The 14,607-nt window shown below is 37.6% G+C and overlaps 1 protein-coding gene across 6 annotated transcripts in view; it reads left to right on the forward strand.

The window, feature by feature from the left end:
* Nucleotides 1-200: 200 nt before the first annotated feature.
* Nucleotides 201-14,607, forward strand: part of CHM (CHM Rab escort protein) — a 150,633-nt gene continuing 136,226 nt past the window's right edge. For 5 of the 6 annotated variants that reach the window (XM_073360879.1, XM_073360881.1, XM_073360884.1 and 2 more), the window contains exon 1: nucleotides 201-275. In XM_073360879.1, coding sequence (XP_073216980.1) covers nucleotides 227-275 — 49 coding nt within the window. In that variant the 5' untranslated portion in view covers nucleotides 201-226. Of the gene's footprint in view, nucleotides 276-424; nucleotides 728-14,607 lie in introns of those variants that run through there. The other variant, XM_073360882.2, reaches the window with a different exon arrangement.

Raw genomic sequence — 14,607 nt, forward strand, 5'->3', positions numbered from 1 at the left:
CGCTGCCCTGCTTTGTCCAGCAGCTGCACATCCGCGAGCCAGGAGCCCGAACGTTAAATCGCCAGCGTCCCTTTAAGGGAAGCCTCGCTCCCGCGAGAACTACACTCCCCATAATGCAAAGCGCACGAAGCCGTAGCGGCGGCCGCAGCAGCTTCCGCCAGCAGTCCGCCTTGAATTGCGGGCTTATTTCCGCCAGCGTAGGTCACGTGATCGATCCCCTTCCAAGATGGCGGACAATCTGCCCTCGGAGTTTGATGTGGTGGTGATAGGAACTGGTATGAGAGTCGCACCCTCGGGTCGGATCTGGGCTGTGGCTTTGGCCTGTAGCGCTCTGGGACGCGGGGGCAGAGCTGTGTGGGCGGGGCAGTAGAGGTGGGGGCTAGGCAGGGGGTCGGAAGGGCTGTGTGGAGCTGCAGGGGCGAGGTGGCGCCGGGGAGGCGGGAGCTGTGCGTGGAGGCTCGGGGGACTGAGGCCGGTGGTAGGAGACAGAAGTTGTGCCGGCACGGTCGGAGGAGTTGAGGCTACGGGGGAGGGAGGACTGGGTGCCAGGTCTGTACTTATGGGGTGGGAATCAGAGCAACGAGGCTGAAGTAGGGGGGTTGAGCAGGTGGCTGGAGAGGATCATGAAGCAAGGTGAGAATTAGACACTGTAGTGCTGGGACCAAGGACTGGTGCTGCTGCTAAGGAACAGAGATCAAGGGAATGAGGCTGTGGACATGTTGCTGAGGTAAGGATGGGACTGCGATTTTAACAAGAAGGTGGAGAAGGAAGTGGACTGTGGATCTGAGGCATGGGTTGGAGCCAGCGACCGGGAATCAAAAGGCATGAATTGTGCCTAGGAAGAGGGGAGCTAAAGTCTTGGTGTTAGGGCCAGGTATTCCTTTGGTATCTATAGCCTTTATAGACTCTCATACTCCTGTGACCAGACCTATATGAAGTGGTGTTCCTCCTGGTTGAGTTAAAATATTATCCTTAAGCTTTTAAAAAATTAATCTTAGGTGACAGGATCTTCTTAGGTAGTGTATGTGGTAGATATTGACAATCTCTCTAAATTTCACTCACATAAACAAGAGTAGATGTTTTAGTTGGAGGCCATTTATGGTAGTTTTAAAATATCTGATTGAAACACAGCAAATTATTTACCAGGAAAACAAACTTAAAATTTTCTCCTTTTGTATTCATTTTGAAGAGGATTTTCTGCCCAAATAACTGAACTGAGAGCAGGCAGGTGTGTTTAAATATTTGTTGTTTCATAGAACTCCATGCTAATTTTGGCCTAGCTGAAACAGCTCTTATTATAGAAAACCTTGAACTATTGTGGTGGTTCCTGTATCTTGTACAAAACTAAGATTATTCCCATCCCATATATCCTCTTTACTTGAGAGTCACCAGCTTTTGAGCCCAATCATGCAATCAAGTCTGGCTGGGTGGATCCAGGCACCTTGGTGGAGCTTCTTGGGGTCTGCTCTGACCCCAGTTCTTCAATCAGAACTCTCTATCTCTGTAATTTTTCTCTCTCTTTTGATGTAAGCAATCATGTTTGTGTTTTTTTTTATCGGGGAGGAGTGATTTAAATCGGAGCAACAACTGATTTTTTGAACAGTTATTTAAAGGAGCCAACAGGAACCATTGATTTAAATAAATTTTTAATAAAGTTTTGCATTTGTACTTAAAATTGACTCTCCTAGGTCGGTAAGCATTAAAACATGTTGATTTGCAGCTAAATATGGACTTTATACTAAACTTGGTGCCTCTTTTTGCTAAACAGGAGGATACACTATATCTATGCATATTTATTAACCAAGTACATAGCTTGACTTACATCTATTCAGATTCATATTTTTTACATTTCTTATGTTACTGGTGAATGATCTTTTCTTATTTACTAGAAGATTAATTTTTTACTTTAAATTTGTCATGTTCTTGTTTGGATTGAAATTCAAATTCAATTAACAGCATTTAAAAAAACTAACTTAAATGCTTTGGATAAGTTTAAAAAAAGTTTTATTAAACAGTTTTAATACACAAAATATGTTTTATCTAAACTATTTAACTGTAGTTAGTGAATTGAACTGATAGTGACCAGAAACTGTGCCTTTCAGGATTTTAGAACTAGAAAAACTCATCTTTTCGCATCTAGTTTTTATTCATAGATTGGAAGAGAACAAGCTCTACTGCTTTTTCAACTTACAGTGGTTTCTTAACTTTAAATGAATTAATGATTGAACTGAACTAGTTGAATAAACTGAAATGAAGAAAATATTTTCTGCACACGCAGAAGAGGCTATTGCTATCAAACTGGTTTAGTTATTTAACAAATTCTGGTTCCAAGTGCTTAGCTAGTGACTTCCACCAGTTCAGGATTTGACTTTCTTTAAAACTTTGCAGCAAACACATACTCCTTAGTATTATTTTTATTTAATTTACATTATTTTAATAGACCATAATAAATTTAGGCCTTAACATACGCTGTCAATTTCCAATTTAATTTTAAATGTTTTATTTTTTAAAAATAAGCCTCTATTTAATTTAAATTAAAAAAATCAGATTTTTTTTAAAACAATTTTTTCTATCCATTCTGTTTTTATTAAATTCTTGTGTGCCATTCAAATTAACTTGCAGTCTTCTGAACCTTTAAACTGGGGGTATGAGAGAATCAGAGATTTGTATTGATAGACATATCTAAATGGCATATTCTGGGAATACTTTCTCTTTAAAAGGTTTAGTTGAAAAAACACATTCCTGTAGTGTGTGCATTATTCAAAAGATTTCTTAGTTAATATAGGGGCTAGCAAAAAATAGTAAAAGCTGGCTATTTTTCCATTTGAGAACATAACTGCTATTATAGGTACCAAATCAAGATCCTTGGGTGAACCAAGAGACGCCTATGGGCTATTCGTGTAGATCAGTAGCAGGATTGAGGCCCTAATGAAGAAACTGTAATAGTTTCCCTGGCCATTCAATTCTTGGTTGTCAGATAGTGTGAAGAAGAATGAGAGGGAGTGGTAGTCAGGCTATATCAAAATTCCATCTTGTTAAAATTTAGTGATTAAAAAGCAGCCAAGCCTCAGTTTCACTTTACACACTTCTTTACATATAGTGAAAAAGCTTAATCTTATTAATTGCATATCTGTGACGTATAAACAATTAAAAAAACAAAACATAACAAAAAAACCCTTTCTGAAAGTCAAATCAGTGTTTGACCAAGCTAACCCATCTTGCCTCTCGGATTACCAGAGTACTGAGGGTGGTATAAGAAACTAAATAGGACAGAGTATAAACCTATGATGGAGTTTTATTGCTTTTCATGGTCACATAAAATACATAGAAAGCAATTGCCTCACTGTTTCAGATCAATTGTCTGTCTACGACAATGTCCTGTTTCCAGTGGTGGCCAGTACTTGATGCTTCTGATGAAAGGTGCAAAAATACCTTATAATTGCCAACTATGGAATAATCTTCCCATAGGGAAAGACTTCCTGACTCTAGTAAGTTATTGGCTGATTTATACTCTGAAGCCTAAGGGTTTCTCTTATTTTTCTTACTCTGTTGTGACTAACTTACAGATACCCAATGTGCATGAATACAGCCAGTTGGATGCTATTTGCTTTAGGTATCTCTCTCACCCTTAGGTTAGGCACATGCAAGTGTATGTGCACTATTGACTTTAAAAATCTCATAGTATAAATATAATATTTTAAAAAGAAATACATAGACTAAATGTCTGCCTAAATGATGTAGGTAGAAAAAAAAATGGTATAGTAATAGTAATAATAAAAAATTAAATTTGTCATTGTCTATAGGTTCATAGTAAATAAAATTACACGCATAATCAATATTCCTGTATGTATTCATTTTCCAAATATTTTCCCATTCATCTCATGTTGCTTCAGAATTTCCAGTTTGTTAGGGAAATATGCAGAGGTGAATTTACTTTCTGAAGAAAGTGTTGCTGACAGGTTTTAACCTATCAACTCTTCTTAGTTAGGTTACAAGTAACAAGTTCTTTCCTCTGTCTGAGCAAAGGCCAGAAAAATGCAAGAAGTCTAGAATGTTGTATAGCTCTGAAAAATGCTTTCTAAAGCTTGGCATTGAAGGGGAAGTCTGTTTTTTCTGTTCTCAGACCCCAGAAGAGCAGAGTTACGACTTCAGGGAGCGGCTAGCTCCTGCCCATAAATCACAAGTTCCAGACAGCCCTTCTGCAGTTTCCTCCACATCATCATGATGATCTCCCAAGCTTCATGTCATTTTCTCATGTGACTCTGTGATGTTTCAGATAACTCAGGTTTCAGTAATTAAAATCAAGTATGGCTGCTCACCATCACGTTCTCATGTTTAACATAAAATCCCAGTACACAGATACAAGTATAAACCTTATGATTGACTTGCTGTACATGGCAAATAATTTGTTTTACAATTTGCCATGTCTAGACTGAAATATTAAGGTGTCTCGATTTCTTTCACTTGTGGTTGTACAAGGGAGATTATTTTTAATGCTGGAAATTATTAAAAGATGAAGACTGCCTGAGGACAGTGTAGCTACAGTTTTGCTATATTACTGGGTAAATAGGGATTTTTTATCTTTGTAATACCTTGATGTTGTGAAGGTTAAGCTTTGTGAATTAGGAATTGACGTGCTCTAAGACAAAGGCTATGCCCTTTGGAATGGTTAGTCCTTGCTGCATGGAAGCTTTTACCTGTAATTAGTGATATAATAGATCTGCCATTAAGGAGGAGTTACACTCTGTTCATCTTCTAAACTGAGGGTTTATGCTGGATCTTATCTATTTCAATTTATAAAAGAGCCTTAGCCATAGGCATTTATACAAAAATTAAAATAACAATCAAAATACAGAAGTTTAGATATTATGTAGGAATAGAATTTCATGGGCTTTTCAAAGCAAATCAAGGTCATCTTATTTGCCTGTATATTTCTAGTGCCCAAAGACTCGAAGTAGGGTTAGGGCCATAGCGTACTAGGCACCCTACAAACACTCAGAGACTCAGTCCCTATCCTGAATAGTTTATAGTCTAGCAAACATGGAGATAGGGGAAGATAAGGGGACTGAGATAAATTACTTAGATTAGCTCTGTAAAACTTATTTTTATTTCCAATAAAATATTTAAGTAGTTCAGAACCATAATCTATCCCTAAGTGCCCCCTCACCATACTTGTTAGTTGGCCGACTGCTTGAAGAAATGGGGGTTTGAAGAGGGGTTAGAAGGAGAAAGAGTATATGCATGAGGGTGGACTGAAGAATGTACAGGTTTCAGAGTAACAGCCGTGTTAGTCTGTATTCGCAAAAAGAAAAGGAGGACTTGTGGCACCTTAGAGACTAACCAATTTATTAGAGCATAAGCTTTCGTGAGCTACAGCTCACTTCTCACAGTGGCATTTAGTGAGAGGCAGACAAAATGGGTGCTGGAGGCAGGCATCTTTCATGCTGGGGCAAACAGTAAGAAACAAGAGGTTAGTAGGAAGGGGCAGAGTTGTGAAGGGCCTTGAAGAGATGTGCAGTTTGTTGTGGTGGAAAGCAGGGAGTCAGTGGAAGGATTCAGTGAGGTGAGCCTTATGGCAGGGCAAAAGACAAGGAAGATATTAGCAGCTGCATTTTGTATGGCTTGGAGGGGGTGTGTTTTATTTTAGTTACCTTTTCCTTGTACTTTAGAAGCAATCAGATATTGCACATTGTATTTTAATTAGCTAAACACATTCATATTGGAAGACCGACCTATTTTTAACAGGGTAATAAGACATCTGGAAAAACTGACAAGAAATGTGGTGGATTCTCCATCACTTAATCTTTAAATCAAAAGTAAAAGTCTTTCTAAAAAAGATACACTGGTTCAGTGGTTTCTACCTTTTTTCATTTGCAGACCCCTCAAAAATTTCATATGGAGGTGCGGACATCTTTGGAAATCTTAGACATAGTCTGTGGACTCCCAGGAGTCCCTGGTTGAAAACCACTGCTGTAATTCAATCACAAGTTACTGGACTTGATGCACAAATTTCAGGGTGAAATTCTATGGCCAGTATTATGTAGGAAACCAGATTAGATAAAAAAATCCCTATTAACCTTGCAGCATATGAATCTACAAATCTTTGCAATAGCAGTATGACTAAACATTATCAAACCAAAATGCTCTTGTTCAAAAGATACAAAAGAGAGAGGCTGTTGTGGGTAGTCAGTTTTAGTATATTGCCTCAGTTCTGGGTTTCTCTGCTTTTTGGTGTTGACTTAATGTTAACTTTTTAATGTGTAGCCATTGGTATTTCATTGTCAAACATGATTTTTGTAAAACATTAAAATATTTATGCTGACTTTTTAATGCATATTAGTAATTAAGACCTTTTACCCTTGCATGGTCTCTTCCTGTTTTTGATTATATAATTTGTGCATCCGGTAATTTTAGTGATTCAATTAAGTGGTGACATTAGATTTGAATTTGTTCTTATTTCAGGTTCATTTAACTGTTTTCCCTACGGTGAACTTAATTAAAATGGAACCTTAAGCTAAATTCTGGTCATCAGTTCTCCATCTAATACTTCACTTCTTTTCTTCCTCCTCCTCATAGCTTCTGAATTAATACCGTGATACTCATAAATAAAGAGAAATGTTGTTGCATTTACTGAAGGAACTGGCTTCCCTGATCACCAGTTAAATAGAGCGGGGGTTTTGTCCTGATACAATGGAAAGATAATTTCATTTTTTTAAAGGAAATTATATACCGGTAATAAATTAGCTGTGTAGTATAAGAATGTATGCTCTATTTTTGGCTGTATTGTAGGTCTAAATCAGCAACAAAACTTTCATGATCATAGTGAAAGTAAACTTAATCCCCCTTTCCTTAGAACAACAGATATAATAGAATACAAAACTGCTAACCGCATCTTGAATTTCCCAGGTTTGAAATTAAGATATGATAAGCAAGCTTGTCCTGCTATAGCAACATCTTTTTTGAGAGTTCTGTTTTTTTAGTCATAACATTTCAGAAGTCAGGCTTTTTAACATCCTATCAGAGCCTCTCATATATCATTATATTTTGAATACAGTATATAGTTTTATTTTGGTTAAAATATCTAGTAATTGAAAAACCTGATTTGTTTAACAGATATAATACATGTCATTAATTCCATAAGCCATCACTGCCAATTTGGTCAGTCTTTGCTTTTTAAAAAAATGTATTTTAAATGAACGAGTAGGAATTCCTAATCTGTCTGAGAAAAGTAATATCCAATTTCAGAGGACCTGATCTTGCAAACACTTTACTCACTTGAGTAATACATTGAAGGCCATGGGATTATCCATTGAGTAAATTTATTCACATTAATATGTGTTTTCAGGATCAGTCTTTGAATTAAGACACATTAAAATACTGGTTATACTTATTAGACTTGGGGGAGGACATTATGAGCTCTTAGATAAAATTGCAGCTTTTCAGAAAAAGGTTGTTTACTTGATTTACATGGTAGAATGGCACTGTCAAGTATTCAGGCTCATACGCTTCTTTTCAAATGGTGATTAAAAAGAGAAAATCATAGACAAACCAATTTAATAACTTTGAAGTCACGGTAGAAACCATTCTGAGTTAAGACTGATGCTATCTCTAATGTAGTGCCTTTATATTGTAACAGCACAGGTTAAGGATGCCGTGTCCGCCCTAAATTGAATTGCCTTGTTCGGTTGGAATATACTGTAATATTAACATTGCTTAAACTTGTCTGATATTGTAGAAGGCCTGTGTTAGCTTCTATTTAAGCTGTAAAATAAAGGATGTTGTTCTCTAAAAGGTGGTTGTATTCACATGTTTTGTCTGCTAGTAATTCTAATTTTTTTAAAAAAGTTTATTCTTTATAAAAGCAGTCACAGTAAATTTTCTAGTTCTATGCAATTTTCTTTCCATTCTGGTCTTCACTGGTTATAAATAACACATGAAATGACTTTCAAGGTAGAAAGCAGGAATCCATTTTGAAATATTCTATAAAATAAAGAGTGATTTATGGTTTCATATGATTTTGGCTGAAAGCACTCGGGCTTTGCCAGGTCATCAAAGTCCTGTCAGGGGAATCTATTATTTATTGTTCGATATGCTGGGAGTGGTGTAAGTACTTTATTTTATGTTTATCTTATGTAAGTATAGTGTTAGAAAAAATCAATTCCAGATACTAATACAGTTTTTAAGATATATCCTGGAAAACTAACCTAAAAATTATAGATGTGAATTATGAAGCAGAACATTAGCGATTCTGATCTAAAAGAGAATTTTGAAAAATGAATAATTCCTAATGTTGCTGCAAGATATTTTTGGATGTACCTCAGGAATTTTTCTCTTTTGCTTTCTCTGGTTATATTTTGGTTACTCTCCTTTTCATAAATAAGCAGTCTCATTTTACACAAATATTTAGGCACATGATAGGGAAAAGCTGGACAGGGTTAGTTTGTTATAAGACCATATGATATTCCTGTGAGCTTCTGAAATATTATGTATGTTTCATGATGACATCTTTGTAAATAAATGTAACTAAAGATATTTGTTTACTCTCATAGGCTAGCAGAGTGGCATTGACTTGTAGGATTAATGTTTATAAATGAGGGAACAGAGCTACATTTTTTGTGAATGGGTAATCCCCTATCCTTTTAAGTATCAAGTGAGCAAAGCTGATTTTCACTGCCACACCTAAAGTTTTTGGTATCTCCGTGACTTTTTCACCTGATTGCCTTGGAGGTGTCATTCTTTCTGCCTTTCAAGTGTTTTCTCTGCTTGGAGTAAGTGCTTGTCCTTACTGATTTAATTCCTGTTTAGTTTGGACGTCAAATCGAAAAGCTGCTCAGACAATGCAACTGCTATTGAAACCTTTTCAGAGTCCTTTTAAAACTGACAGGATTCTGCTCCAGATGTCTTTAGCACAAGACACCATCACAGGTATTCTGCACTGCTCCTTCTACTTGCCTCATGTAAAGTATGAGTGTTTTGCAATTCTGTGAACCCTTCACTTCTCAGATCATCTTGCTTAGGATCCTGATGCTACCAATACTGAAGTGGGGTAAAAATAAAGGCTCTAGTAATCTGCAACCCTGCTTCCAGCCCCATGGAATGTGGTTGGTAGACTACCACACATCAGAGATTCTCAGACACCAGAGCAAAGTTCTGTGCTGAGTATTTTGAATGGATTGGTTATTCTGTTGAGAAGACCTCCCCTCTCGAGGTCAAATGTTAGATCTCCTGTCCAGCATAATGGGGAGCCTGTCAGGTTTTATTTAAACTCCTGTTTGCCTTTATTTTGAAATCGCTTTGAGCATTATGAGAAAAATCCCAGTGTAGAGTATTGGGAGACACCTATCTGGTCATCTGAGTATGTCTAATCTGAAAGATATGTCTCTGTAGTTTTTGTGTAGAAAATTTGATTCCAATAGGAAGAGGATTTAAAGTTTGAAACAGGACAGATTACCAAGAACTTGTCCGCTTTAAAGTCACTGATGCATTGCCTGTGCCTAAAAATGTGGCAGTGTTGTGTAATTAAGTCCTTTTTTGTGAATTATATAAAGATGTCTATATTAGCGGCAGGATGAACACATAACTTCATTAATAGTGGAGGATTAGACCACCTTTCTGCAAGGAAACAAGAAAAAGGAGGGAGAGAGGTCTTGGAAGACTCAGATATCAGTCAAACAGAACCAGCTGCATCTTTTTGTTCTCCTAAACTGTCTTTGTGGATTTTGTCCAGTATGACTTTTCTTTTCATATCTTGGGAAATGTTGGTTTAATATTGTTTGTATTTGTTTTTATTATGCTTTATATAGAATCCCTACAAATCCAGTGTTCCCAGGACATTTTTGTCCTTAATCAAACCCCTCCGGTCCTTGGTGTATAAATAGTACTGTTAATCTCTTGTAGTTGTAAGTACTCAGAGAACTGGCCATTCAAGACAATTTCAGCATCATTAATCTATGTGATATCAAATTGTTTATGCAAAAGTTTTTAGTATAGTTAAAACTGTATATATTGATAGTTTTCTGTGTGTGGGGCATGTGTATATGTCATAGTGGCTCATCTCCCCGACTTCTTTGAAATTATAATATGCTCTGGTGAGTTATTTGGATAAAACCTAATAATGTAAATCACAGGAGAAATAATTTTGGAACTACACAAAAGACCGAAAAGTTGTATGCAGAGACGACATGTTAAAATGTTATAAATTGCTAGTGAGTTTTTAAAAAGTGGTACTGCTAAGAGAATAAGTATTTATTCAGCAATAGAATTAAATCATACTTAAGAAGAAATCATTAAAATAAAATTAAGTTATGAGTAGTATTTTAGTGGAACTGAACCATGCTTGTTGGGTAAAGGGTAAATGGGCCCAGAGACTCTTCTAAAAGAGGAGTGGAATGGACAAATATGCTTATTATGATCACTGTAAAATAAGTTTTTATGATACTGCTTGAGGGAGAACCTTGCATAATACTTGATCATGATTTCAGTCATCAGTCTGACACTTGATTTTTGTTTTTTGTTTTTTGTTTGAAAGCTGATATATGTATATTTCTGAATACTTGGACTGTTTCTCACTTCAGTTTTAAAGTTTAATAGATCAGACATTGGGAACAAAAGAGCAAATTACTGAAGCTGTGGAGTTTTCCCTCATGTTACCCTGCCAGGTTATCTGATCTATGAACTGAAGTTGGGTGTGAGGCTGTTCTACCCTGCATGTGTATTCATCTTAGTCACTTTCAAACAAAACCTCTGTCTGTATATTTTTCCCTCTGATGTTCCTGATTGATAGTTCCATGACATTAAGAACATAAAAATGTCCCTACTGGGTCAGACCAAAGGTCCATCTAGTCCAGTATCCTGTCTTCCGACAGTGGCCAGTGCCAGGTGCCCCAGAGGGAGTGAACCTAACAGGGAATCAAGTGATCCATCCCCTGTCACTCATTTCCAGCTTCTGGCAAACAGAGGCTAGGGACACCACCCCTGCCCGTCCTGGCTAATAGCCATTGATGGACCTGTCCTCCATGAATTTATCTAGTTCTCTTTTGAACCCTGTTATGATCTTGGCCTTCATAACATCCTCTGGCAAGGAGTTCCACAGGTTGACTATACACTGTGTGGAGAAATACTTCCTTTTATTTGTTTTAAACCTGCTGCCAATTAATTTCATTTGGTGACCCCTAGTTCTTGTGTTATGAGAAGGAGTACACAACACTTATCTACTTTCTCTACACCAGTCATGATTTTATAGACCTCCATCATTATCCCCCCTCAGTCGCCTCTTTTCCAAGCTGAAAAGTCCCAGTGTTATTAATCTCTCCTCATATGGAAGCCGTTCCATGCCCCTAATAATTTTTGTTGTCCTTTTCTGAACCTTTTCCAATTCCAAACTATCTTTTTTGCAATGGGGCAACCACATCTGCATGCAGTATTCAAGGTGTGGGAGTACCATGGATTTATATAGAGGCAACATGATATTTTCTGTCCTATTATCTATCCCTTTCTTAATGATTCCCAACATTCCGTTCGCTTTTTTGACTGCCGCTGCACATTGAGTGGATGTTTTCAGAGAACTATCCACAATGGCTCCAAGATCTTTCTTGAATGGTAACAGCTAATTTAGACCCCCATCATTTTATATGTATAGTTGGGATTGTGCTTCAATGTGCATTTCTTTGCATTTATCAACATTAAATTTCATCTGCCATTTTGTTGTCCGGTCACCCAGTTTTGAGAGATCGTTTTGTAGCTTTTCTTAGTCTGCCTGGGTCTTAACTATCTTTAGTAATTTTATATCATCTGCAATTTTGCCACCTCACTGTTTACCCTTTTCCAGATCATTTATGAATAGGACTGGTCCCAGAACAGACCCCTGGGGAACACCACTATTTACCTCTCCCCATTCTGAAAACTGACCATTTATACCTACCCTTTGTTTTCTGTCTTTTAATCAGTTACCAATTCATGAGAACACCTTCCCTCTTTTCTGGTGGCAGCTTACTTTGCGTAAGAGCCTTTGGTGAGGCTGATTGATTCTGTTTAATCAGGTAAAAAGCTAAAAAGGCATGTGGTGCTGCTTCTTCCTTTGAACAATCAGAACATCTTGTTTAAATTCAAGAATAGTCTTTCCTTTCTAAATACTACATTCAATTACTCAGTTTGCGGCTGCTGTAGCACCAGAAATATCTTGCTTTAGTGTTCTGTAGCACCACCTACCACCAAAAAACCCCAAACAAACAAAAAACCTAAACCTTTTTGCTACTTTATATCCGGGATCGGAAACCTTTAGGACCGTTAGGGAAATCTGCTGGTGGGTCAGTAAGGTTTATTTACCTGCAGCATCGGCAGGTTCAGCTGATCATAGCTCCCACAGGCTGCGGTTTGCCGTTCCAGGCCAATGGGGGCTGCGGGAAGCAGTGTGGGCTGAGGGATGTGCTGGCCGCCGCTTTCCGCAGCCCCCGTTGGCCTGGATCAGCGAACAGCAGCCAGTTGGAGCCGCGATTGGCTGAACCTGCGGACGCTGCGGGTAAATAAACTGCCCCGGCCCGCGAGCGGATTTCCCTGAAGGGCTGCATGCCAAAGGTTGCCGATCCCTGCTTTATATATATTTTTGGTAAAATCCACAAGCTAGTTACACTTTGAATCTAGGCATTCATGCATTGCTTGTCACCACAATACATGAATGCCTTACAAGTTCTAACTATTGCAGGGATCTTGCTATTAGGACTATCCAGTGAACTCCCCCAGAATTAGCAGTTACTGTGTTTAAATACAAGTAAAACTTACTACAGTGGGTCAGCTGTGTGATTACAGAAGACTGCTGTATTGAAAGTGCCTGCTTGCTTCCTGCATTCCTTTGCTCAATGGTTCCCTCCAACACTTTTTTTATTAAGTGCCTCTCATGGCTTGTTTAATAGATATATTTAACTGAATTAAATGTTTTAAACCTTTTGCTACAAAAGTCCTATGTAATTTGCCACAAGAATATTAGTTGTACAGTGGAAAGATCCAATTTCCATTGAGTAATTCAGGAACGAAGACACTTCCTACAAACAGTTGCAGCTGTATGTTATATAAGCTGCTTGGATCAGGAAACTTGTCCATCGTAATTACTGGAAAGAGCCTTGCACATGTGGGGCATTGCGTAATAATAAATAGTTGCTAATCAAACAGTGAAGTGGAAAAGCTAAAAGTAAATTTTGGATTATATTAAGGTCAATTATATATTTTTGCTGTAGAATTATTTTTAGGGCTGTCAGGTGACTAAAATAATTAATCTCGACTAATTGGGCTGTTAAACAATAGAATACCATTTATTTAAATATTTTTGGATGTTTCCTCATTTTCAAATATATTGATTTCAATTACAACACAATACAAAATGTACAGTGCTCGTTTTATATTTTTTTATTATAAATATTTGTACTGTAAAAAACACAAGAAATATTTTTCAATTCCCCCAATACAAGTACTGTAGTGTAATCTCTTTATCATGAAATTTGAACCTACAAATGTAGAATTATGTGTAAAAAAACAAACTGCCCTCAAAAACAAAACAGTGTAAAACTTTAGAGCCAACAAGTCCACTGTGTCCTACTTCTTGTTCAGCCAGTTGCTCAGACAAACAAGTTTGTTTACATTTGCAGGAGATAATTCTGCTTGGTTCTTGTTTACAGTGTCACCTGAAAGTGAGAATAGGCATTCACATGGCACTGTCGTAGCCAGCATTGCAAGATATTTACATGCCAGATGTGCTAAAGATTCATATGTCCTTTATGCTTCAGCCACCATTCCAGAGGACACGTGTCCATGCTGATGATGGGTTCTGCTCGATAATGATCCAAAACAGTGCGGACCTTGCATGTTCATTTTCATCATCTGAGTCAGATGCCACCGGCGCAAGGTTGATTTTCTTTTTTGATGGTTCGGGTTCTGTAGCTTCCACATTGGAGTGTTGCTCTTTTAAGACCTCTGAAAGCATGCTCCACACCTAGTCCCTCTGAGATTTTGGAAGGCACTTCAGATTCTTAAACCTTGGGTCGAGTGCTGTATCTGTCATGAGAAATCTCCCATTGGTACCATTTTTGGGTTTTGTCAAATCTGCAGTGAAAGAGTTCTTAAAACAAACATGTGCTGGGTCATCCTCCGAGACTGCCATAACATGAAATATATAGCAGAATGGAGGTAAAACAGAGCAGGAGGCATACAATTCTCCCTCAAGGATTTCAATCACAAATTTAATTAATACTGTTTTTTTAACATGCGTCGTCAGCATGGAAGCATGTTCTCTGGAATGGTGGCTGAAGCATGAAGGGGCGTACGAATGTAAATACTTTGCAATGCTGGCTACAAAAGTGCCATGTTGAACACCTGTTCTCACTTTCTGGTGACATAAATAAGAAGCAGGCAGCATTATTTCCCGTAAATGTAAACAGACTTGTTTGTCTTAGTGGCTTGCTGAATAAGAAGTAGGACTGAGTGGATTTGTAGGCTTTGAAGTTTTACACTGTTTTGTTTTTGAGTGCAGTTATGTATTCAAAAAGAAATCTATTTGTAAGTTGCACTTTCACGATGAAGATTGCACTACAGTACTTGTATGAGGTGAACTGAGAAATA

This window comes from Lepidochelys kempii, chromosome 9 (assembly GCF_965140285.1).
Source record: "Lepidochelys kempii isolate rLepKem1 chromosome 9, rLepKem1.hap1, whole genome shotgun sequence".
NCBI lineage: Eukaryota > Metazoa > Chordata > Testudines > Cheloniidae > Lepidochelys > Lepidochelys kempii.